At 36.0% G+C, this 23,925-nt stretch overlaps 1 protein-coding gene across 8 annotated transcripts in view; it reads right to left on the minus strand.

The window, feature by feature from the left end:
- Positions 1 to 283: 283 nt before the first annotated feature.
- CEP70 (centrosomal protein 70) overlaps positions 284 to 23,925 on the minus strand; it is a 105,726-nt gene continuing 82,084 nt past the window's right edge. For 4 of the 8 annotated variants that reach the window (XM_055321259.1, XM_055321258.1, XM_055321257.1 and 1 more), the window contains 7 exons: positions 18,608 to 18,713; positions 11,248 to 11,418; positions 5,889 to 6,035; positions 5,544 to 5,712; positions 5,256 to 5,370; positions 4,119 to 4,198; positions 285 to 1,451 (listed from right to left, as the gene is read on the minus strand). In XM_055321259.1, the coding sequence (XP_055177234.1) occupies positions 1,390 to 1,451; positions 4,119 to 4,198; positions 5,256 to 5,370; positions 5,544 to 5,712; positions 5,889 to 6,035; positions 11,248 to 11,418; positions 18,608 to 18,713 (850 nt within the window). In that variant the 3' untranslated portion in view covers positions 285 to 1,389. Of the gene's footprint in view, positions 1,452 to 4,118; positions 4,199 to 5,255; positions 5,371 to 5,543; positions 5,713 to 5,888; positions 6,036 to 11,247; positions 11,419 to 18,607; positions 18,714 to 23,925 lie in introns of all 8 variants that reach the window. The other 4 variants (XM_055321263.1, XM_055321262.1, XM_055321261.1 and 1 more) reach the window with 2 other exon arrangements.

The raw sequence follows: 23,925 nt of genomic DNA on the forward strand, positions 1-23,925 counted from the left end.
AAAAAAAGCTGAGACCTCTGAGGAAGAGTTTGAAAATCTGTTTTAAGCTAAGAGCTAACATCATTTTAAAATTAAATTCCTGGGGATCCCTGGGTGGCTCAGCGGTTTGGCGCCTGCCTTTGGCCCAGGGCGCGATCCTGGAGACCCTGGATCGAATCCCACATCGGGCTCCCGGTGCATGGAGCCTGCTTCTCCCTCTGCCTATGTCTCTGCCTCTCTCTCTTTCTCTCTATCATAAATAAATTAAAAAAAATTATAAAAAAATAATTAAAAAAATAAAATTAAATTAAATTCCTTCCTTTCAAATACTGTTAGATTCACAAACTGCCTCATAGCAATTTCTTGGAGTAATCTAATCAACTCAGAGTGCTTACATTATTGAATATCCAATTACTTTTTCTACTCCTCTCTCAAAGACACAGATTCTTTCACAAATTGTGGGCTAGAATTTAAAAATGTAACTGCACCTTAACAAAACAAAGAGTTTTGAATCTAGAAAAAGCCTAAGCTTGCTACTTACAAAAGAGCAGTAAGGGAGGAGGGTGCAGTAACATTGGTCCCTTGCGAAAATCAGAGTGAATACTGAGAACAGAGAATAAGCAGAAGGCAGCAAGAAAAGTATTCTTATGTAAAATAAAATGCATCAAGGCTCAGCCTTGTAAGAAAATATAATTCACTATTTGTGCATAATATAAATAAATAAGTCACTGAGGACACTTATATTTGGAAATTCTTCACAAAAACTTTATTTAAGATTTCATGTCCTTATAAAAACTATATTACATCAAGATTGCAAAAAGATACTTTTCTTAATGAGAGACTACTACCTACCCCGCTATAGTACCTCATAATTCATTTCCTATCCTAACACAATGATAAAACATTTCTTCCTTTTCTTCCTCCTGCTATGAAAGGGCAAGTGCCATGAGGGGTATCTTAATAGAATGTGCCATTTCCTGGCCAGGAAAGCAATAGGTTCCTATTGGCTGAATTTAAGAGAGCCACTGGCAATTCTTGTTCCCAGAATCAAAAAGGTCACTAAATCTTCAACTTAAATGCAACATTTCTATTATTTGCAACTTCTCTTCCTGAGTTTCTGTTTTACTCACACACTATACTTTAAACAATCTTAAACTTTAAGCACTCAAGAATTGCCTAAGGAATGATTAGAGGACTTAAAGGTAACTTACCACTTTAGCTTACAACTGTTTTCTATATAGGAATCTCAAAGTGAATAAAAAATATAAATGGGAAGGACCAATACTAAGAAGGGGACGAATCCTGAGAGTAAATACATTTACAACCCTTGTCTCAAAGCAAGATCAATCCTACAAAATACTCATAATGTTAAGAATGCAATTTACACAGTAACAATGATTTGATTTGTTTTCAGTATGAAAGTATTTTTAATTTCTTTACTGCAGGTACAATGGCATCCAAGTCATCAATTTCTGTAACAGAAAAACAAGAATAAGGCAAGACTAGCTTTATCTAGTGATAGGCTCAGATGAAATGAGAATCTCTATGCAATGTTGGTAAATTGAACACCAATAAAAAATTAATTTATTAAAAAAAAGAGAATCTCTATGCAAAGGCAAACCTCAAATGCAAAGGCAACAACAACAACTAGCACTTCTATGTACATTAAATTTTTCTTCAATGGTGGTGATGAGAGTGTCACTGATTCAGACCCAGATGCTTCACAGGGCATCTGTTCGTAAAGCTACCATATACCTACAAGTATCCTCTGACTCTGATATTAATCTCATCAGCAGTGTGCTCTTATTAAGAGATTCTACAGGCCACATCATGATATGTTATTACCTCTTTAAATCTATATAATTACATGGGTGAGTCTACATGGTGAAATCCTAGGTAAAAGCTGTCTCTCCTCTGGGTCCCCATCTGAGCACTTAATGATTTCTTCTCATGAACATAGTTCTCTCTCTTAGTTCTATTGGAAAAATTTCTCAATACTATAGTAGGATCATTTTTAGGGTAAAACATATCTACTTAATAAAAAATGTGAGGCTTCTCAAAGTACAAATCTCAGATGCAATGTGTTGTAGAGCTTTAGCCTGGTCCAGCTTACCAGATAAACTAGTTCAGATTCTTCTCTGCCAGATTCTTTGTGAATTTGATTTCTCTTTCTAAAACTGTCTTCTTCCAACCACCCTGTTAAATTTACTGAAAGCTCTTGACCACTGGAAAAGCAAGGTCCTTTTTTCTCATTATCTAGGCTCCAGCCTTACAAGCCCCAGTGGCACTTTCTTTAGATTCTTACCACTTTTTTCTATATTATTCTGCTAGGCCACTATTTAGAAACTAATTTTCCTTTATATAAAACATGCTTCCTTATATTTCACCTTTCTTCCTCCATGTTTAGCTGAATTTTGGTTGCTTTTCCTTTAACTTAAACATAGAGCCTATGCTATTTAAGCTCCTGACTTCAGTCAGAATACTTGTCTAGATCCACTTACAAATTGTCAAGATATCAGAAAAAAATATAAGCAAATCTAAAACAGAGAATTTGATTCACACCTTATATCATGAGGAGATCAAGTTATTCCCTGAACCCCATTCTGAAATCATACCTGTTTTCTAAAAAATTAGATATCTGCCTTATAAACGAACCCTGCAAAGAAGATTTTTGGCTGATTTGAGAATAATCTCTGCTAATCACACCACTTACAAAATAAAGTCCTTCTCCACTTCTGGTATTCAATACAACACTGTAGTTCTAGATGCTTAAAATGACATCTAGTAATGATAAAAATAGTTATGCTTGACAAACAGATTTCACTTTCCAATGTTAAGTGTCATTTGTAACTCCAGAATTTAAATTGTGACATAAATACAGAATTCATCTGCAGAGAGACATGGCTTCTAGGAGTAAATAATGCTGTATGAACCAAGCTGAGTGTCATAATATCTGGATGTTTCTATAGAAGGATTCTAAATAAGTGTTATCTGCACACCTATTAAAATATTTATTAATGATGAGAACTTCCCTATTTAACTGCTACCCCAAAGCAAGTAAAATCTTATTATTCTATGAAACTGATTTTATTGTCTTTAGGATACAAGGCAATACATTTCTACAATTTCAGGTCTCTTCTGTAACTTTTCAAATTACATTTTTCATTGCTATGATATCTTCCAAACATATGAGCATGACTAAAGTACATTCAGTCACTGTCTCCCTTGCTTCCATAGCATATATAAAACTTGCCACAAAGCATCCTTTATGTTTACCAGGCTCGATATTCCAGTCAGATGCTTCTTTACATTTCATTTATTCATCTATCTTCTTACCAAATTTTAATTTACTTATTAGTCCCTTATCTTCTACTAAATCTTATCTCCTCTTCTAATTTAATTTATTATTATTTTTAAATGTAAGCTCTCTTCCCAATGTGGAGCTTGAACTTACAACCCCAAGATCATGAGTTGCATGCTATACCCCACTGAGCCAGCCAGGCTCCCCTCCTTTTCTAATTTAATTTCCTATGTCAAAGAGGCATTCTTTAAAAAAATAAGAGCCTTGGGTCTCTCTATTTTGCCTATGATTCCAAAGGAAATTAGATTTTTTTTTCCCTTTAAGAGATAATACTACTAACAAAACCCTCAATCTGGCCAAGAATACAAATAAATCTCTTCCCTTATACAGATTTATGAATTTATCTTTCTTTCTACAGATAGTCACTTTACATTACTTATCACCCGAGAAATTTAATTTGTATATTAAAAAAAAAAAAACCACAGTAGATAAGCTATTAAAAAAAAAAAAAGAGGAGGAAAAAACCCTAAAAAACTAAATACCTTCAAGATCATAAATTCTATGAAGATTTCTCATTAGGCATGACAGAGTCAGGGTTAAACTGGGCCTAGCCAGAGTAATGTCATTTCTCATTTTAAGGAGATGTGCTTCTCTGTTTTGTACACCAACCTCAGCCAACTCTAATTTTAAGTCAGGAGTGTGTTTCCAGAACTGTTAGTGTTTTTAGACACTTCTACCAAAACACTATGGGTAAAAGTACTAATAAAGTGACTATGGAACACTCACCCCTCAAACCCCTTAAAACTTGAAATTTAACCACTATCAACAATGATCTTACCTAAGATTTCAAGTAGATCATTAGTAAATGCCTGAAATGCTGGGAAAAATTCCTCATGTTCTTCCAATTTGTTGATAATGCTTTTAAAAAAAAATGCACAGTTTACACTGAATTTCCAACTTAAGGTTCTTGCATCTGATTGAAATAAAACATTTTCAAAATGGAAAATTTCCTGCTAATTTCAATATAAATTTAATAATCATTTACTGCAATCCTTCCTTTTTGAAGTCTTTGTTCATCTAATACCACTTTTCTAAAAAAAAAAACCTTATTATCAGTCTAAATATGTGTTCCAAATTAAATTTATGTAACACTCCTAATGTGAAAGCTTTCCACTTGAGAATTTTTAAGAGAACTTGCTTTATAACATTTTCTAAAAATTGTTTTTTATATCCCATATTCTATGAAACATTAAGAATAAGTATCAGTCATCTAAATGTGGGAAGAGAAAAAAGACAAATATGTTCCTTTTAAAAGCATCAAGTATCAGAAAATTCAGTGTCAGATTAGGTAAGGATCTTTGTAGAAAACTTGCAGAATATATGAATAGGTGGTATATGTTATGTGCTCCTCTTCCCCTATGTTGTGTATAAAATTGAGGGGGGAGGGTGGAGGTGGAAGAGTTGCTTTAAGTATAGCTATAATGTTTCCATATTTCAAAAAGAATCAGCTTTTAGAGTTGACAAGCTTTAAAAAAAATCTTTAACATTTATCTTCTAATCAAATAATAAGCATACTATTAGCAATTGTTAAGCGACCTATAGTAGTGTACTAAAAATAGGACTTGTTTATATAGTCTGAACACTAACATGAAGTTGCTAACAAGGTGTGAATTTCTCCACACATAATTTTCCTTGGGAACAGGCTTATAGCAATAATGCTTGAGTTCTGACCCACCCTATGTAAATTTATAGGCCCTACAATCTATTTTTATCTTGAAAATGCATGGCATTCTCTCCATTGATAAGGTGTGAGATTATTTTATATAGTCAAGTTATTTAAAAAGCTATCCCAAACAGGAAAGGTAAATAACTTATGAAGCTTTGAAAAGTCTTTAATTTCACCACTCCAAGCATTCTGGATGATACTTTGCAAACTTTTTTTTTTTTTTTTTGGCAAACTTTTTAAAATAAATACCTTTGGAGGTCTTCAGGTCCCAATACCTGCATAACCTGTTCATTCATGTTCTCATTAATCACCCTACACAATTTTCCAACTGTGTTCACTAACACACACAATGAGGATGAACTATCTGAAAGAGAGAAATAAAAGGATATCTTAAAAAAGAATTTTCAACATCTTAAAATTAAATACCCTATGCTTCTGTTATCCTCAATTTTTTACTTTCTATTTTTTAACCTACTTTTTGTTGATTTATTAGGAATAATTCTTAAATGGGGGCCAGAAAAAATAAAGAGTTATCACCTAATTCTAAGAGTTCTTGGAGGTTTCTCACAGCATTGTTCATTTCTCCAAGCCTAGTATAAACTTCATTCATTCGAGGATAGACTCCATTTAAAGAAGGCACATCAAATAACTTTTGGAAGTGAGACACAATAGCTTGCAAAGTTTTTAAGTTTGGCATATTGCTGTCCTGTCCAAGAGAGAGGGATAAACAGTTAACATGTTAAAATAATCCTAAAACTTTAATAAAAACTTTAAAAGAGTAATAGAATCTTAATAGAACAAATATCATTATCTGTATCACTATCAATTTTTAAGATAAGATTACATTAAAATATGAACATTTATATAAGTATTAAACATTACCTTTTCCTTATTTTCAACTTCTTCTAACATGGTATCTACTATAAACAACAGATCTTCAACTCTAATACCTTCATTTTCATCATGCTTTTTTAAGTTATGCCAAGGCACCAGTTCTGTAGATAGTATTTTCAAGGACTTATACAAATCCTTTATAACAAAAGAAACAACATGGTATTATTGATTTTTAAAAAGACTCCATAATAATGTCAATATAATATAATTGTCCAGGCAAGTTTAATATATATAAACCATCATCAGTACTTTTTTTAAAAAATACCATTACTAGTTTAGAAAAAGTCTGTTAAATGTGTGTTCTCCAGGTAAATATAGGGCTTAGAAAAAACAATGATAATATTGATTATCTCAAATCTGGATGTTTAAAGTAATTATGTTATTTATTAGTAGTATATGTTACTTAAGTAATTATTTTTAAACTACTGATGTATAAAAAACAAATTCATCCTTTATATTTTAGCCTTAAACAATTTTATAACAGAATTATGGAGATATAATTCATATAAAATTCATTCCTTACAAGGGTACAATTCAGTAATTTTAATCATTTTACAGAGGTGTGCAACTATCACTATTCTCTAATTTCAGAGCATTTTTATCACCTCCAAAAGAAATCCCATACTCATTCACTGCCATTCCCCATTCTTTTCTATCCCCAGACCCTGGGTCACTATTAACATAATTTCTATTTCTATGGATTTGCCTATTCTGGGCATTTCACATTTAGTGGAATTATACAATAAGTGGCCTTTTTTGACTGGCTTTCCTTCACTTAGGATAATGTTTTCAATATTCATCCATTATAGCATTTATTTCTAGGCAGCTTTTTAATTTGAAAAAATAATTAATTTATAAGATTCTAAATTAAATTAACTCTACTTAATCTTCATTATGCCTACTTCATTCTCTTGGTCAAGACAGGTTGTCCTAATCTATTTTAAGATTTGCACAAAGGACAAAGCTAATGGAAGATTAAAACTCTAAGACTGGTCAATTGATAAACATTTACCGAGCATCTACTATATGCACGGCACAGTGCTTGGCCCTTTAGAACACTGCTGTCCAAAAGAAATGTAATATAAAGAGTAATTGTATTTACTTTTTTTTTTAATATGAGGATGGTTGACACAAAATGTTACATTAGTTTCAGGTGTATGACTTAGTGATCTGACAAGTTTATACATTATGCTATGTTCATTACAAGTATAGCTACCATCTGTCCCATTACATCACTATTACAGTACCACTCTAAGTCACAGTAATTTTAAATTGTTGAATAGCCACAGTTAAAGCAAAAAGAAACAGGCAACATTAACTTTAATCATATATTTGGTTTAATCTACCATATCCAAATGTCAACTTTTTAATACATAATCAATATTTTAATTATTTTTTTCTATATGGTTCTAAATCTAGTATGTATTTTAAACTTACAGCATATCTCAGTTGAGACTAGCACATTTTAAGTAATAAAAGCTACATATGGCTAGTGGTTACTGTATTAGTACAAACCTAAAATACATAAAGAAGTACAGGAAGTTCTTTTCCTTATTTTAGTCCTCCACTTATTTAACATTCTCCAGTGAATGCCCAGGCTTCACATATGGCTATCTGTAGCCTCTTATTTGGTAAGGAAGCAATTCAGTTTGGTATTTCAGAAATTCAAGGCAATACATCAGTATCAAATGAATGTTTTAAACAATAAGTGCCACTGGAATTTGAAAAAGAAGTCAGGAAGTTGAAGCATAAAAACCTTCATTAACCAAGGCTCCATCTACAAGCTGAGATTATAAAGAAATGGTCTTCAGTAAAAACCACCCAAATATAAATTTTGCTTGGGAATAAAGTATTATACAGTTAAGAAAAAAGAGCTGTTCTGGTCTACTTGGCAGTGACAGGATGGTTGTAGCATAGTGCACCAAGCCCTGAAAAATCTAAAAGAGGGTCTCCTATGTTCTCCACATTGCTCAGCTGTGGGGATGTAGATGTATAATCAACATCCTGTCTCTGTACAGCAGGCCCCTGGATCCCTGGGGAATGAGAAAGCCACAGGGTACAGCAGCATACTGGGTTGGGAAAGCAACAGTCTCTAGTTCAACTTTCCTGGAAAGGTGGGTAGGAAAGACAGAAGGAAGAGAGCAGACAGCTCCTTCATGCCTTTCCCAGCCTTCTTTTTTTAAGCCAAATCTAACCTGAGAAAAAAACTAATCTAGGAAGATGGTTGTCCCAACCTCGAGGGCTACTACAATATAGAAAATCTTTCATATGAGGCCATGTAGAACTTAGGCAGTTTCTCAATTTGGATCCTGATTCCACGTAATAGTTAAATATCTGAACCATTGCCTAACATCCATGAATTACTTCAGTGGCAGGGCCACTAAATTCCTCTCCAAGGTCCTCAGAACATTCTAATTACAACATTTACTCTCTTGTCTCCTTCTAGTGGAAAAACTATACAGTAGCAAGAACTCACCACCACTGTCAAGCTTATCTTGGGGTTCTTCCCCTTCCAGATTCTGGAGCACAAGTCATCTACCCCATTCACTTGGCACTTCATCATGGGCTTTATTTTTTTTTTTTTAAGATTTTATTTATTTATTTGGGAGAGAGAGAGTACAAGTAGGGGGAGAGACAAAGGGAATAGGAGAAGCAGACTCCTCACTGAGCAGGGAGCCTGATGTGGGGCTTTATCCCAAGACCCCAGGATCATGACCTGAGCCAATGGCAGATGCTTAACTGACTGAGCAACCTAGGCATCTCCTTTCATGGGCTGCTTTTATGGCATTCATTTCTTTTAATGATATCATGAATGTTAAATTTTATTTTGCATTTTTTAGAAAGTCTTGTCTCTCCAATTAGTCTGAATCTTGTGTTCATCTTTTTTTCTTTAAAGATTTGAGAGAGAGAGCGAGCATGAGCAGGGGGAGAAGCAGAAGGGGAAGGAGATAGACTCTGAAGCAGACTCTGTGCTGAGCACAGAGCCTGATGAGGGGCTCTATTCCACAACTGTGAGATCATGACCTGAGCCAAATCAGGAGTTGGACATTAACTGACTGAGCCATCCAGGCACCCAGTGTTCACCTTTTCTGACTACCTCCCCAATGCCTTGAACATAGTAAATCATCAGTAACTATCCATTTATGTGATTCTTCTTTTGTCTCCTTTCTCTTCTAGTCTTTTACCTTCTCTTAGAAAGGCTAGGGCATGTTCTAGCCCATCTTCCTTGTGAGGAATTAAAGTGGGATTAGCACAGTGGAGCATCTGGTTGGCTCAGTCATTTAGGTGTCTGATCATGGTTTTGCTTCAGGTCATGATCTTATGGGTCATAGGACAGAGCACCCCACATTGGGCTCCCTCCTCAGCAGGGATTGAGAGAATTGAGTGATAGTGTTGTCTTAATATACCTATCTTATAGGCCTAAGTCTCTCCAGTTTATATCTTAGTAAATGTTAATTATGTAAACCATGGTTAATTATGTAATCCTGCTCAAGGATTCTCTTCTGCCCCTCCCACAACTGGCTTATTTGCTCTCTCTCAAATAAATAAATCTTTTTTAAAAAATATTTATTTGAGAGAGTGAGAGAAACAGAGAGAGAGCGAGAGAGAGAGAGAGAGAAGGAGTAGGGGGAGGGGGAGGGGCAGAGAGAGAAACAGACTCCCCGTTGAGCAGGGAGCCTGACATGGGCTCTATCCTAGGACTCGAGGATCATGGCCTGAGCCAAAGGCAGATACTTAACTGACTGAGTCATCCAGGAGCCCCAATAAATCTTTTTTTTAAAAAGGTTTTATTTATTTATTCATAAGCAACACAGAGAGAGGCAGAGACATACACAGAGAAGCAGGCTCCTCACAGGGAACCCAATGTAGGACTCAATTTCTGCACCTGGGATCATGCCCTGAGCCGAAGGCAGACACTCAATCACTGAGCCACCCAGGTGTCCCCTCAATAAATCTTTTTTAAAGTGGGGTTAGCACTGTTTCCTACTACTGGGAGAACCCTCTGACAAGCAATGACTGGGTTTACATAATTAACCATGGTTTACATAATTAACATCTACTAAGATATAAACTGGAGAGACTCAGGCCTATAAGATAGGTATATTAAGACAACAACACTATCACTCAATTAAAATGTTTTCTATTTTATAGCTCTATCTGATCCCTATATAAAAAAGGAAAGAGAAATTAGCCTGAACACGAAGACTCTTTCATCAATTACCAGTATGTTTTCATTAATTTTTTTTAAATTCAGTATCATCATCGTCATTTTGCTGTCTTGGAATTTGTTATTCTACTTCAATCTTTTGAGAAATATTAAGCACACATTATGTATCAGGAGATTCCTTGGGATATATCAGAGAAAAAAAAAGATAAAACTCATAGAACTTATACATTCTTACTCATATCTTCTGTATCATTTATACTTCATGCAATAAGGGTTCTGTTGACAAATACTGTTACTGAATCACATATTCATGAACAGAGGTAGTGCTATATATATTATTGAAAAATCAAAGATCAGGGATGCCTCAGTAGCTCAGTTAGTGTCTGACTCTTGATTTCAGCTCAGGTCATGATCTCAGGGTTGTGAGCCTGTTTAGGATTTTCTCTCCCTCTCTCTGCCCCTTCTGTCCCCACTCAAAAAAAAAAAAAAAAGAAAAGAAAGAAAGATCTAAAGATTGAAGAAGGGAATAGAAACTAAATATTAATGACTTTAGCAATTCACCTTTCAGTGAACTACTCAACAAAAACTGAAAAACCTGAAGATACATGATAAAGAATGCAAAATAACTAGAAAGCAAAGAAATGTTTATCTTCCATGGATAGACATGATAAGTAAAAGTAGTATTGGCTGTTATTGAACTACTAACTGTTCTATAAAACAGTTATGGAGATGTGGACAGTTTTGAGAGAAGGAAAATGATTTAAAATATGAAGAGGAAAAAAATCCCCAATTAAAGTGGAATGAAGGATAAAACATTGTATCTCAAGAGGAGTAAAAGGCCAGGAAAATCTGCAGCATGGAAATACCAAAAAGAGTAAGATGAAGGTAGAACAGGAAAGGACCTAGAAGTGCAAAATAGATCCGCTACAGATTTTCAACATGGCAACAGGTCTAAAAGTCTTTAGCAAAACTTTACAGGAGGCAAAGCTTATAGTAATGACAACATCAAATAGGTAGTACTTAAAACCAATATGGTAAATAACAAGATTCAAGTTTTAAATAAGGTAAGCTTTACAGCTAAAACAAACAAACAAAAAAAAAAAATGAAGCCTCGTCCTTTAATAAGCCCAGAGAATCCAAGAGATTTTCAAAGCATGTAAAAAATATTCAACCCCTTACCTTTAGAGAAGTCAGTTGATCTGCCCACATTTCTACTATAGGAATAAGATGCTCAAATCCACAATCTCGAACAAGATCTTTATTAAAATGTTGGGTTCCTCCTTTGCTCTGTTTATAAATTATTACTGGAGCTCTTGGATTATGAACAATTGAATTGATGCTACTCAGAACCTTAAAAAAAAAAAAAGACCATGCTTTTAGTTGAAATGTTTATCACAGTCCTATCCAAAATGATTTAGGTTAAAGGAGTGCTTTCTATGTCAATATATCATCATTTTCAGAATTATTTTTAGGCATTAAGAAGTTCTTTAACAGGAATGACACATGTAATGTTTTGGAAGTATAGCAGTTTCATCAACATAATTAAATATATAAGTTCTAATCAGAACCACAGACTTCACAGAAAAGCTAAATGCATTTTCAAATGATTTAGACTTTAAAGTAAGTTATGAATGCCCTATTATAATCCGCACAGGGAAAAATAATCATCAATACATTCTTAGCTAGAATCTCATATTTCTCTAATTCTATCTCCTTATATTTAAGTTAAATCAGATGTTTAAAGGGAGCATATCCTGTTGTTTCATAACCTCAGTTAAAGTTTAAAGTGAGGACAATGAATAATAAAGTCCAACACATTCTATAGAGAAATCCTGTAAACATCATGCCAATTCTGGAAACCCCAAACCCAATTCAGAGAACTAATCCTTAAAATGCTGTTCCTCTACAACCATTCTCAGTACCAAAATCTGTATTATCAAGGTTCTACAAAGAAACAGAAACAATGTATATGCATATATCTAAAAAGATTTATTATAAGGAATTGGCTCACATAATTATGGAAGCTGGTAAGTCCCAATTTCTGCATTAGGAGAGCTGGAGATCCAAGAGAGCCAATGAAGTAGTTCTAGTTTGAATGCTCACAGGCCTGAGACCCAGGAAGAGACAGTTCAAGTTTGAAGGCAGGAAAAAAACTGATGTCCCAGCTCAAAGGTAGTCACGCAAGTGGAACTCCCTTTTATTCAGCCTTTTTGTTTTAGTCAGGCCTTCAAATGACTGAATGAGACTCATTCACATTAGGGAAGGCAATCTGCTTTACCCAGTCTGCAAAATCAAATGTTAATCTCATCCATAAACATCCTCACAGACATATTCAGAATAACATTTGACCAAATATCTGGGAAACCTATGGCCCAGTCAAGTTGATACATAAAATGAACCATCATAAATACCCACATAATCACTACCTAGATTCAACAATTGTTAACACTATCTTATATTTGCTCACTTAGCTGAAACTCCTAAAGAAAATACAGACATGATAAAACTTTACCCTCAAATACTTAAGGGTAAGTATGTTTCTCTTAGAAGTAGGCACATTCTCCTATTTAAATCCTAAAACCATTATCATACAGAAGAAATTTAACATGGGACACCTGGGTGGCTCAGCAGTTGAGTGTCTGCCTTTGGTTCAGGGTGTGATCCCAGAGTCTGGGGATTGAGTCCCACATCAGGCTCCCTAAGGGGAGCCTGCTTCTCCCTCTGCCTATGTCTCTGCCTCTCTCTCTCTGTGTCTCTCATGAATAAATAAATAAAATCTTAAAAAAAAAAAAAAGAAATGTAACAGTAGTTCCCTAACATCATTAATGCCTGAGTGAATTTTAAATATCTTAATATGTGACTATAGCACTCTGCCAAAAGCTATGAGTTCTACCTTACATATCATCCAAGGAAAGGAAGGGAAGACCCAAAACAGCAAGTTTAAAACAAAGAAGAATAAAGCCGTTTCCTTATTTACCACCATCAAGCCCAGAGCATATAATAAATAGCTATATAAGTATAAAAACAAGATACTCTTGATCTCAAATCTTTGTCCCTACTCATACTCCAAGCTATAAACTCATAGGTTTCCTGGTATTAAGACTTCAGATGTTCATGTTCACTGAGGTACTTTTGTTTTGTTTTGTTTTTAGTTCAAGAGAGTATTTCATTTGAGAGTTTCAAGAGAGTATTACATTTTCTTCTCTTGTATTTAAGTCCATTTTAATGGAAAAATTAATTCCCTTCCACAGGATTATTACTGACAGCAGAGCATATTCTTATGACTTGACCACAATCAGATGATTGCAGAAAAGTATATATTAACAATGATGAAACAGTAAAATGACAATAACCAGAGAGATGGGAATTTTTTTAAAACCTCAAAAATAGACCTTATTCAGAAACAGTTTGTAGATACCTGATAAATTTTTGCTATGGATAAAAACTGTATCTTAAGAGTAATCATTAGACAAATAGAAAAGAATTAAGATGACAAATGTCCTAAGTACTTGAAGAGAAAAAAGACAAATCTCAACCTAGCAAATGTAAGGAAAAGAAAAGAATGGAACCAAAACCATATACAGAAAACAGAAAGATGTCAGGAATAAAAGCAGATATATGAGTTGGTCTCAGTATCCATGAATCGTTTAATCCCTCTGTTAAAGGACAAAGCCTCTCAAACTGAATCTAAGAAACAAAAGGAAATTTAAAAAATTCAGTTATATGCTGGGTACAAGAGTTATCAAAACAAAAAAATCAGTTTTCAGAAAAGTGCCTGGAAATAAAATCAACTCAGAGATTTATGAAGAAGCAGCAACAATCAATTAGAAAATGTAATGGGGAAAAAAGGATGCCATTTTCAATAGCAATAAAAGTTATAAAACACCTAGGAAGTAAACCTAACAAAAAATACTCAAAAGCTAAATTTAAAAATGTATAAGACTTTATTCAAGGCTATCAAGTAAGGCCCACATAAAATCAGAGACATGTTTCTAAATGAGATGATTCAAACTATAAAAGTATCACCTTTCCAAATATTAATCTAAAAAGTTAATCCAATTATAGTTCATCTCAATAGGATCTTTTTTTGAATTTGACAAATTGTTCATCCAGAAGAATAAATGTGCTAAAAATATAGCAAAGGAAAAATTTTAAAAGAACAATGACAAGATTCTTACCCTAAAAGGTATCAAAACCTACTATAAAATTACAGAAATTAAAAGATAATGGAAATAGTGTAAAAATGAAACAGATTAGAGAGTCTAGAAACATACCTATGCATGTGAGTGGATACGATAGAGGTTTCGTTACAATAAAGTAGAGAAACAATGGTCTATGAGAAACTGCAAACTCAAATGCCTCTAGAAGCAAGATAAGACCATCCATAACTGAGTAAAGCAAGGATGGCCAGGGCCTGTAGCTAACTGAAGAACACATGCCCATATATGACAGGGGAAAGGCATAATTCTGTCCTGATAATGACTATGCAGGAATTTGTTGCCAGATTCCGGCTTTTAAAAAGAACTTAAATAAGAACTTAAATAGAAATAAGAACTTAAATAAAATATCTTAATTTTTAAATATTAGTAATTAATTCAAAGTTTAAAAAACCCTGTGTGGGTCCAATAAAATATGAGCATAAACCTAGTTCAATCAGTAAATAGCCAGGCTTAATCACTCATCTATTCAACGAATGGCCTATAAAACCAGTTAGGTTAGATCTCTACATGACGCCACATAGAAAATTAAGGTTCAGATGGACTAAATATCTAAATAAAAACAAAACCATGTAAGGATCCTAAGAAAATAGATTTACATATATAATAATAAAAGCAACAATAATAATTAGACCAATGACAACAACACAAACAATAAAAAGAGAAACAATTTAAGGGAAGAGAATAGGAAAAAGGATTATAAAATCTTAAAAAAATTTTTTTTAATATTTTATTTATTTGAGAGAGAATGCACGAGCATGGGGGAGGGGCAGAAGGAGAGGGAGAAGCAGACTCCCCACTGAGCAGAGAGCCTGACTTGGGGGCTTGATCTGGGCCAAAGGCAGATGCTTAATGGATTGAGCCACTCAAGGGCCCCAAAATCTTAAAAATATTACTGCTTTTTACTACCCTGCTTTGAATTAAGCCAAAGTCTTTCAAAAACTAAGACAAATTCTAAGTAAAGCTACCTATAATGTTTTTAGCCAAGAAGATATGTCCTGGTAAGATAGGATAAGCACACACAAATACAAATATTCCTTATATTTTTCTACCACCTGATAATTTATTAAACCGAGATGGAAACCAAGGTTCAAATACAATATAGTAGAGTATTTGAACACTCCAGTAGACAGATCACCTAAACAGAAAATAAGAAAAGAAAGGCTCTGAATTAAAAAAAAAAAAAGGGGGGGGGGTGGGCTCTGAATGATACACTGGACCAGATGGACTTAACAGATCTATTCAAAACATTCTACCCCAAAACAGCAGAATACACATTCTTTTCAAGTGCACATGAACATTCTCCAGAATAGATCATATATTTTAGGTCACAAGACAGGCCTCAACAAAAACAAAAAGACTGAAATCATAACATGCACCTTTTCAGGGGATTCCTGGGTGGCTCATGGTTGAGTATCTGCCTTTGACTCAGGTCATGATCCTGGGATCCAGGATTGAGTCCCATGCCAGACTCCCTGCATGGAGCCTGCTTCTCCCTCTGCCTCTCTGCCTCTCTCTCTCTCTCTCTCTCTTCCTGAATAAATAAATAAAATCTTTAAAAAAAAAAATGCACCCTTTCTGACAATGTTATGAAACAAAAGTCAACCACAAGAAAAAAATCTGGAAAACACAAACACATGGAGATTAAACAAAATGCTACTAAACAATGAATGGGTCAACCAGGAAATAAAAGAAGAAATTTTTTAAAATACATGGAAATAAATGAAAATGAAAACCCGATGGTTCAAAACCTTTGGGATGCAGCAAAAGTGATTCTAAGAGGGAGGTATACAACAATACAGGCTTACCTCAAGAAGCAAGAAAAACTCAAACAACCTAACTTTACATGTAAAGGAGACAGAAAAAGAACAAATGTAGCCTAAAGCCAGCAAAAGGAAGGAAATAACAAAGATTAGAGAAGAAATACATGATATAGAAACTAAAAAAACAATAGCACAGGTCAATGAAACCAGAAGTTGGTTCTTTGAAAAGATCAAAATTGGTAAATCTCTAGCCAGGCTTATCAAAAAGAAAAGAGAAATGACCCTTGCTGATCTGGATGCCTTTTTTTATTTTTGTTGTCTGACTACTGTGGCTAGGACTTCTAGTACTATGTTAAATAAAAGTGGTAAGAGTGGACACCCCTGTCTTATTCCTGACTGGAAGAACACCTCTCAGTTTTCCCCCATCTACGGTATTAGCTGTGGGTTTTTCATATATGGCCTTTATTATGTTGAGGTATTTTCCCTCTAAATATCCAATAGGAAAAAGTTCTCTTTAACAACTGGTGCTGGGAAAAATGGACAGCAACATGCAGAAGAATAAAACTGGAAGACTTTTTTATGCCACACACAAAAATAAATTCAAAATGGATTAAAGATCTAAATATGAGACCTGAAACGATAAAAATCCTAGAAGAGAACACAGGCAGTAACTTCTTTGACATCAGCTGTAGCAACTTTTTCCTAGATATGTCTCCTGAGGCAAGGAAAACTAAAGCAAAAATAAACTATTGGGACTACTACATCAAAATAAAAAGCTTCTGCACAATGAAGGAAATAATCAACAAAACTAGGAGGCAACCTACAGAATGGGAGAAGATATTTGCAAATGACATATCCGATAAAGGGACATGTCCAAAATATAGAAAGACCTTATACAATTCAACACCCAAAAACCAACTTAATTTAAAATGGGCAGGGTGTGGGGGCAACTGGCTCCAATATCTATCACCCCACTGATCACCAGGGTTGACTCTACTGATCTGGTTGGCTAGGCAAGTGTCCCCTCCTCCTTCACTCTATGTGCATCCCTCTCAAAGCTGTAGGTTCAAAGAGGACAACCTTCCCCAATAGAGGAGGGCTGTTCTTCAGTCAAGGGTATACAAGTAGCTGTGCTTCCCTACTAGAACCTCCAAACAAGTTCTCAAGGTCCATTTAGGAGAATGTTCAGCAGTCAAGCTTTCAAGACTCTAGACCACATCCAAATGAGACCCTGCAAATGATAGTCTGCCTTTCTTTAAAAAAATAAATAAAAGGAGAGGAGGGGGGCAGAAGGCATGAATAGATGTTTTTTCCAAGAAGACATACAGATGGGATCCCTGGGTGGCGCAGCGGTTTAGCGCCTGCCTTTGGCCCAGGGCGCGATCCTGGAGACCCGGGATCGAATCCCACATCGGGCTCCCGGTGCATGGAGCCTGCTTCTCCCTCTGCCTATGTCTCTGCCTCTCTCTCTCTCTCTCTCTCTCTCTCTCTCTCTGTGACTATCATAAATAAATTAATTAAAAAAAAAGAAGACATACAGATGGCTAGCACAGACCCATGAAAAGATGCTCAACATCACTTACCATCAGGGAAATGCAAATCAAAACTACAAGATATCAACTCACACCTGTCAGAATGGCTAAAATCAACAACACAAGAAACAAAATATGTAGGTGAGATATGGAGGGAAAAAAAACCCTCCTACACTGTTGGTGGGAATGCAAATTGGTACAGCCACTCTGGAAAATAGTATAGAGGTCTCTCAAAAAGTTAAAAACAGAACCACCCTAGGATCTAATGATTGTACTACTACACAGTAACCCAAAGAATACAAAAATACTCATTCAAAGGGATACACACAACCTGATGTTTATAGCAGCATTATCTACAATATCCAAATTATGGAAACAGCCTGTGTGCCCATCAATTGAATGGATAAAGAAGATGTGTAGGTGTGTATGTATGTATATATGTATACACACACACACACACAATGGAGTATTACTCAACCATAAAAAGAATGAAATTTTGCCAATTGCAATGACATGAATGGAGCTAGAAAGTATTATGCTAAGTGAAATAAGTCAGTCAGAGAAAGAGGAACACCACATGATTTCTTTCACTCACATGTGGAATTTAAGAAACAAACAGGGGCACCTGGCTGGCTCAGTCAGTGGAGCATGTGGCTCTTGATTTTGGGATTGCAAAATTCAAGCCCCATACTGGGTGTAGAGATTACTTAAAAATGTAAAAATTTTTAAAGTTAAAGAAAAAGAAAACAAGCAAAGGGAAAAAACTATAGAGAACAAATTGATGTTTATCAGAATGGATGTTGGCAGAAGGATAGGTGAAATAGGTGATGGGGATTAAGGAGTGCACTTATTGTGATGAGCACTGGGTACTGATTGCGTGGGAGTGTTGAATCAATATATTATATACCGTAAACTAATACTGTATGTTAACTAACTGGAATTAAATAAAAACTTAAAAAAAGAAAGAAAGAAAGAAAGAAATCAAGGTTCACTACAGATACCAGTCTCTTTGTCAGCTGTTCAATACCTGAAAGTATCTCTGGTCAATTAGGGCCTGCTGCTGGTTATCTCTGTTGGGTTCATCTGGTTTCTCTGGGTCCTCTGCCTTTTTTTGACCGATAAGATCCTGTAATCTAAAGGGGAAAAAAAATCAAGATAATACAAAATACTTTCCTAGACACTAGATTAAGACAACAAACTGAGCCAATGATTCATCTACCCTCCAACATCTTTAAATCAATTTTTTAAGATTTATTTATGTGAGAGAGTACATGCATGCACACAAGCTGGGGGTGGGGTAGGGAAATAGGTAGAGGGAGAGGTAGTGCAGAGAATCTCAAGCAGACTCCTCGATGAGCAGAGAGGCAACTCAGGACTCGATCCCATGACCCAAGATTATGACTCAAGCCGAAATCAAGAGTCAGACACTTAACCGACTGAGCCACCCAGGCACCCCTAACCCTCCAACAGCTTTATGTCATTTTACATATAACTTTTTTAAATTTAATTTTATAAGCCATATTATCACTAGAAAACAAGAATGTCCCCTCAACAGACCACAGATTAGAAATCGCTGAAAACAAAAGGGATCAGACTGAAGAAGAAAGTTCTAACCACTCCCCAACACTTGTAAAAAAGAAAAATAGGAAAGAAGTACAGCAAATGATGAAAGTAACTTCCAAGGTGCTCTGAGCTTGGAGGCTATAAGAAAAGGGAACAAAGAGCAATGGTCAGGGCAATTTGGGCACAGTAGCAGCAAGAACTAGATGGTATGGTCCTTCCCTTTTCATATTCCATTTGTGTCAAAGAACAAATACAGTGATGCCTGGGCCAGTCAACAGGGCATGGAAACCCAAGAGACCACTGTTTAAGGAGGCTACCGGAAAACTGAGAAAGTTTATTTGCCTAGAAACCTATGTATGAGTGTTTCTACCTGGTAGCAAACCATTTTCCTTTTCCAAATATCTTTTAAGTAAGGCTGTACTTAACATTCCTCCCCCCACCTATCATGCCTTTAGAAAAAAGTAGTCTCTTATTAAATCCCACTTCAAATTAATCACATTAAATTTAAGTATGCCTATCAGTTTCCTGTGCAACTCTGATCCATTAAATCATTCTATGACTCATTAATGAGCTTGACCTGCTGTATCTAAAATAGAACAGCAATATTCCAGGGTACTTGGGTGGCTCAGTCAGTTGAGCTTTGAACTCTTGATCTCAGCTCAAGTCTTGATCTCAGGGTTATGAGTCCAAGCCCTGAGTTGAGCTCCACACTGGGGCATGGAGAAGAAAGAAAAGAAAAAGAAAAAGAAAAAGGAAAAGGAAAAGAAAAAAGAAAGAAAAGAAAAGCATTATTCCATCATGTCATTTGCCTACTAAAGAAGCAATCAATGGTGGGGCGCGTGGGTGGCTCAATTGCTTAAATGTTGGACTTGGTTATGGCTCAGGTCTTGATCTCAGGATCTTGAGATTGATCCCCCCCCACACACACACACACAGGGCTCTGTGCTCAGGAGGGAGTTTGCTTCTCTCCCTCTTCTTTTGCCCCTCCCCTAGTTAGTCCTCTGTTCTTTTGTCTCTCTCAGTCTCTCAAATAAATCTTAAAAAAACAAAAAACCGGGATCCCTGGGTGGCGCAGCGGTTTGGCGCCTGCCTTTGGCCCAGGGTGCGATCCTGGAGACCCGGGATCAAATCCCACGTCAGGCTCCCAGTGCAGGGAGCCTGCTTCTCCCTCTGCCTGTGTCACTACCTCTCTCTTTCTGTATGACTATCGTAAATAAAAACAAAAAAAACAATGGCTTCCCACTGCTCTGTTAACTAAATCTAATCGCTGTAGGTTAGCATTTGAACAGCTCAATGCCAGTAGTCACAACCCGATATTCCTCCTGACTCCTTTCTTACCTCATCTCTTACTATTACCCTACAATTATCTACTCCAGTCATAAGTACTGTCCTTGATCTTCACTCAATTGCTTTTTTCTGCTCTCTGGTGAGTATATGCCAAAAATAATATTAATAAGTAGAATTTGTTTTAGGTAAAAAGTCAATCTCTCTCATCCAATAGATATGAAGACCTCACAATCCATTTTCCACTTGACTTCCCACCTATTTACCAATTTCATATACTTTACAGTTTTGCCAAAGGTAGTGCCAGGAACATATTATCTATGTTCAATACAATACAAGCAGGACATAGAAAAGCCAGTATATTCTCTAATGGGAATACAAGTAAACAGATATATCTGAATTTAAATGTTAAACTCTCCCTAAGGTGAAAATGTTTAACTTATCAATGAACTGTTTTCAAGTCTGATTAATAAATATTATGCTATGGATATATATAACATCTTAGCTCAGTACAGTAACCTAAATATATAACTGCATGTACGAGTTATAGTCACTCTGGGAAAAGTTAGATGAATAAAAACATATCTTCATTTAATAATGAAATAATCAACTTATATTAGCAACCTGGTGATGATGATAATTGTATTTATTGAGAATATTCTCTGTGAAGAACTCTTTTAAGCACTTTACACTATAAAACAAGATTTTAAAATGGAGCAAGCAAACCTCGCTAAGAGTCTCTTAAAATAGTTAAGAGGCCATAAGGTGGGGGAGCGCCTGGGTGGCTCAGTCAGTTGAGCCTTCAGCTCAGGTCATGATCCCAGGGTCCTGAGACTGGGCCCCACATCGGGCACCCTGCTTAGTGGGGAGTCAGCTTCCTCTCTCTCTGCCCCTCACTCCACTCATGCTCTATGTCTCTCTTTCTCTCACTCAAAATAATAGTGCCTGCCCTTAGCCCAGGGCATGATCCTGGAGACGATTGGGATGAGTCCCACATCAGGTTCCCTGCAGGGAGCCTGCTTCTCCCTCTGCCTGTGTCTCTGTTTCTCTCTCTCTCTCATGAATAAATAAAATCTTTTAAAAATAATAAAATCTTAAAAAAAAAAAAGGAGGCCATAAGGGAGGAGGATTTTATGCACATCCTCACTGTAAGAAACTAAATTTAAAAACTTTTCAGCCAGCTGTGTGGCCCTCAGCCTGGACTGAACTTCCTCCTCATCATGACACCTAAATTGTTCACATTCTATACTTCAAAAGGAGTCAATGAGATTTGTACTTTGGCAAGTTTCAATACTTCATTTGCATATTAAATTAACTCAACCCATCCCAGTTAATTTAGTTTCAATTCCTGTTTTGCATAGAGACCTAAAAGAGAATGGTACTCATGACCTTTCACCTTTACAACTCTGCCTCCTCTTATTCTTCCTCAGAACACAATTCAGGTTATCTACCTGAAACTGTATCTCCTAGACTGCAATTTGAATTGCCCAAATAACACCTGTTTGCTTAAACTTTCGGTGAATTCCTTCTTGATTGACAAGTATACATTTATCTCATTGTTTTTCTAAATTTACAGATGAGTACTAGTGAAAGCTAGGGACTCATGCAATATTGACCTCGAGTTCGCTTGGTCTCACAGTAAGTATCAGCCAAAGCATAATATTCCTGAAAACTCTGTATTTTGCAAAACCACACAGGTGAAAATAACAGAGCTTGGGAGAAAAGCAGTGTTAGAAACAAGACTACATTACAATAGATGCATCTTGTAATCAGAGAACTGGTCCCTCAAGAGTTAAGTTAGACAGCTCTAGTATATCTATAGGTTGCCTCAAGGGATATTACAAATACAGACCACAGAGCAGAAATGTTAGCTTGAGAATGCCAAGACTATGAAGATGGAAACGGAACTCCAGGCCAGAGAAGATGAGGTTAAAACAGGCAAGGGACCAAGTGCAACTTGCCTCCAGCCTGGAGTCTGTCTAATGCTGGGGGTCTAGGAGGGAGCCCTGGGTGCAGCCTCTCATTTTAAATTTTCTTAAAATAGAGCTGAAAGGGCAACTGCCTATGTACCAGCAAAGTTTTTCCTCTTGTTGAAAGCTATAATACTACTGCTATTCTCATTCTTGTACTAGGAAAAATCATGTGAACTATTTCTAGCAATGTCTATTTAATACTACTAATCATTCCTTTATTTCCCAATTGCATATGATATCACTGATGTTTCAGAAATGTGTTTTAGCAGTATAGGCTGTACTCAGAAATATGCCAGGGTTGTTTTGTTGTCTCCAGAGCAGGGAGCAGGGCCTAAAGGCCATAAAAATCCCCTAAGAGTAGCTAAAGATTTCTTTACATACTTAATGAACAATCATTTCATGCAGTCAGCAGCAATAGCTGTGTTTCTTTGTGGAGTCTGGGAAACACAGCAAACTGTAGTGCCAACTTAAAATATCTGTGCTTTCTCCTGTTTTCTTTTTTTTTTTTTTAATTCAAGGCTCTATTAAAGGTGTTTTATTTTTTTTTTATTTTTTTATAAATTAATTTTTATTGGTGTTCAATTTACCAACATACAGAATAACACCCAGTGTTCATCCCGTCAAGTGTCCCCCTCTGTGCCTGTCACCCATTCACCCCCACCCCCCGCCCTCCTCCCCTTCCACCACCCCTAGTTCATTTCCCAGAGTTAGAAGTCTTTATGTTCTGTGTCCCTTTCTGATATCTCCCACACATTTCTTCTCCCTTCCCTTATATTCCCCTTCACTATTATTCATATTCCCCAAATGAGTGAGAACATACACTGTTTGTCCTTCTCCGATTGATTTACTTCACTCAGCATAATACCCTCCAGTTCCATCCACGTTGAAGCAAATGGTGGGTATTTGTTGTTTCTAATGGCTGAGTAATATTCCATTGTATACATAAACCACATCTTCTTTATCCATTCATCTTTCGATGGGCACCGAGGCTCCTTCCACAGTTTGGCTATTGTGGACATGGCTGCTAGAAACATCGGGGTGCAGGTGCCCCGGCGTTTCATTGCATCTGAATCTTCGGGGTAAATCCCTAACAGTGCAATTGCTGGGTCGTAGGGCAGGTCTATTTTTAATTCTTTGAGGAACCTCCACACAGTTTTCCAGAGTGGCTGCACCAGTTCACATTCCCACCAACAGTGTAAGAGGGTTCCCTTTTCTCCACATCCTCTCCAACATTTGTTGTTTCCTGCCTTATTAATTTTCCCCATTCTCACTGGTGTGAGGTGGTATCTCATTGTGGTTTTGATTTGTATTTCCCTGATGGCAAGTGATGCAGAGCATTTTCTCATGGGCATGTTGGCCATGTCTATGTCTTCCTCTGTGAGATTTCTCTTCATGTCTTTTGCCCATTTCATGATTGGATTGTTTGTTTCTTTGGTGTTGAGTTTAATAAGTTCTTTATAGATTTTGGAAACTAGCCCTTTATCTGATATGTTATTTGCAAATATCTTCTCCCATTCTGTAGGTT

Source organism: Nyctereutes procyonoides, unplaced genomic scaffold, assembly GCF_905146905.1.
Source record: "Nyctereutes procyonoides isolate TBG_1078 unplaced genomic scaffold, NYPRO_anot_genome, whole genome shotgun sequence".
Classification (NCBI taxonomy): domain Eukaryota; kingdom Metazoa; phylum Chordata; class Mammalia; order Carnivora; family Canidae; genus Nyctereutes; species Nyctereutes procyonoides.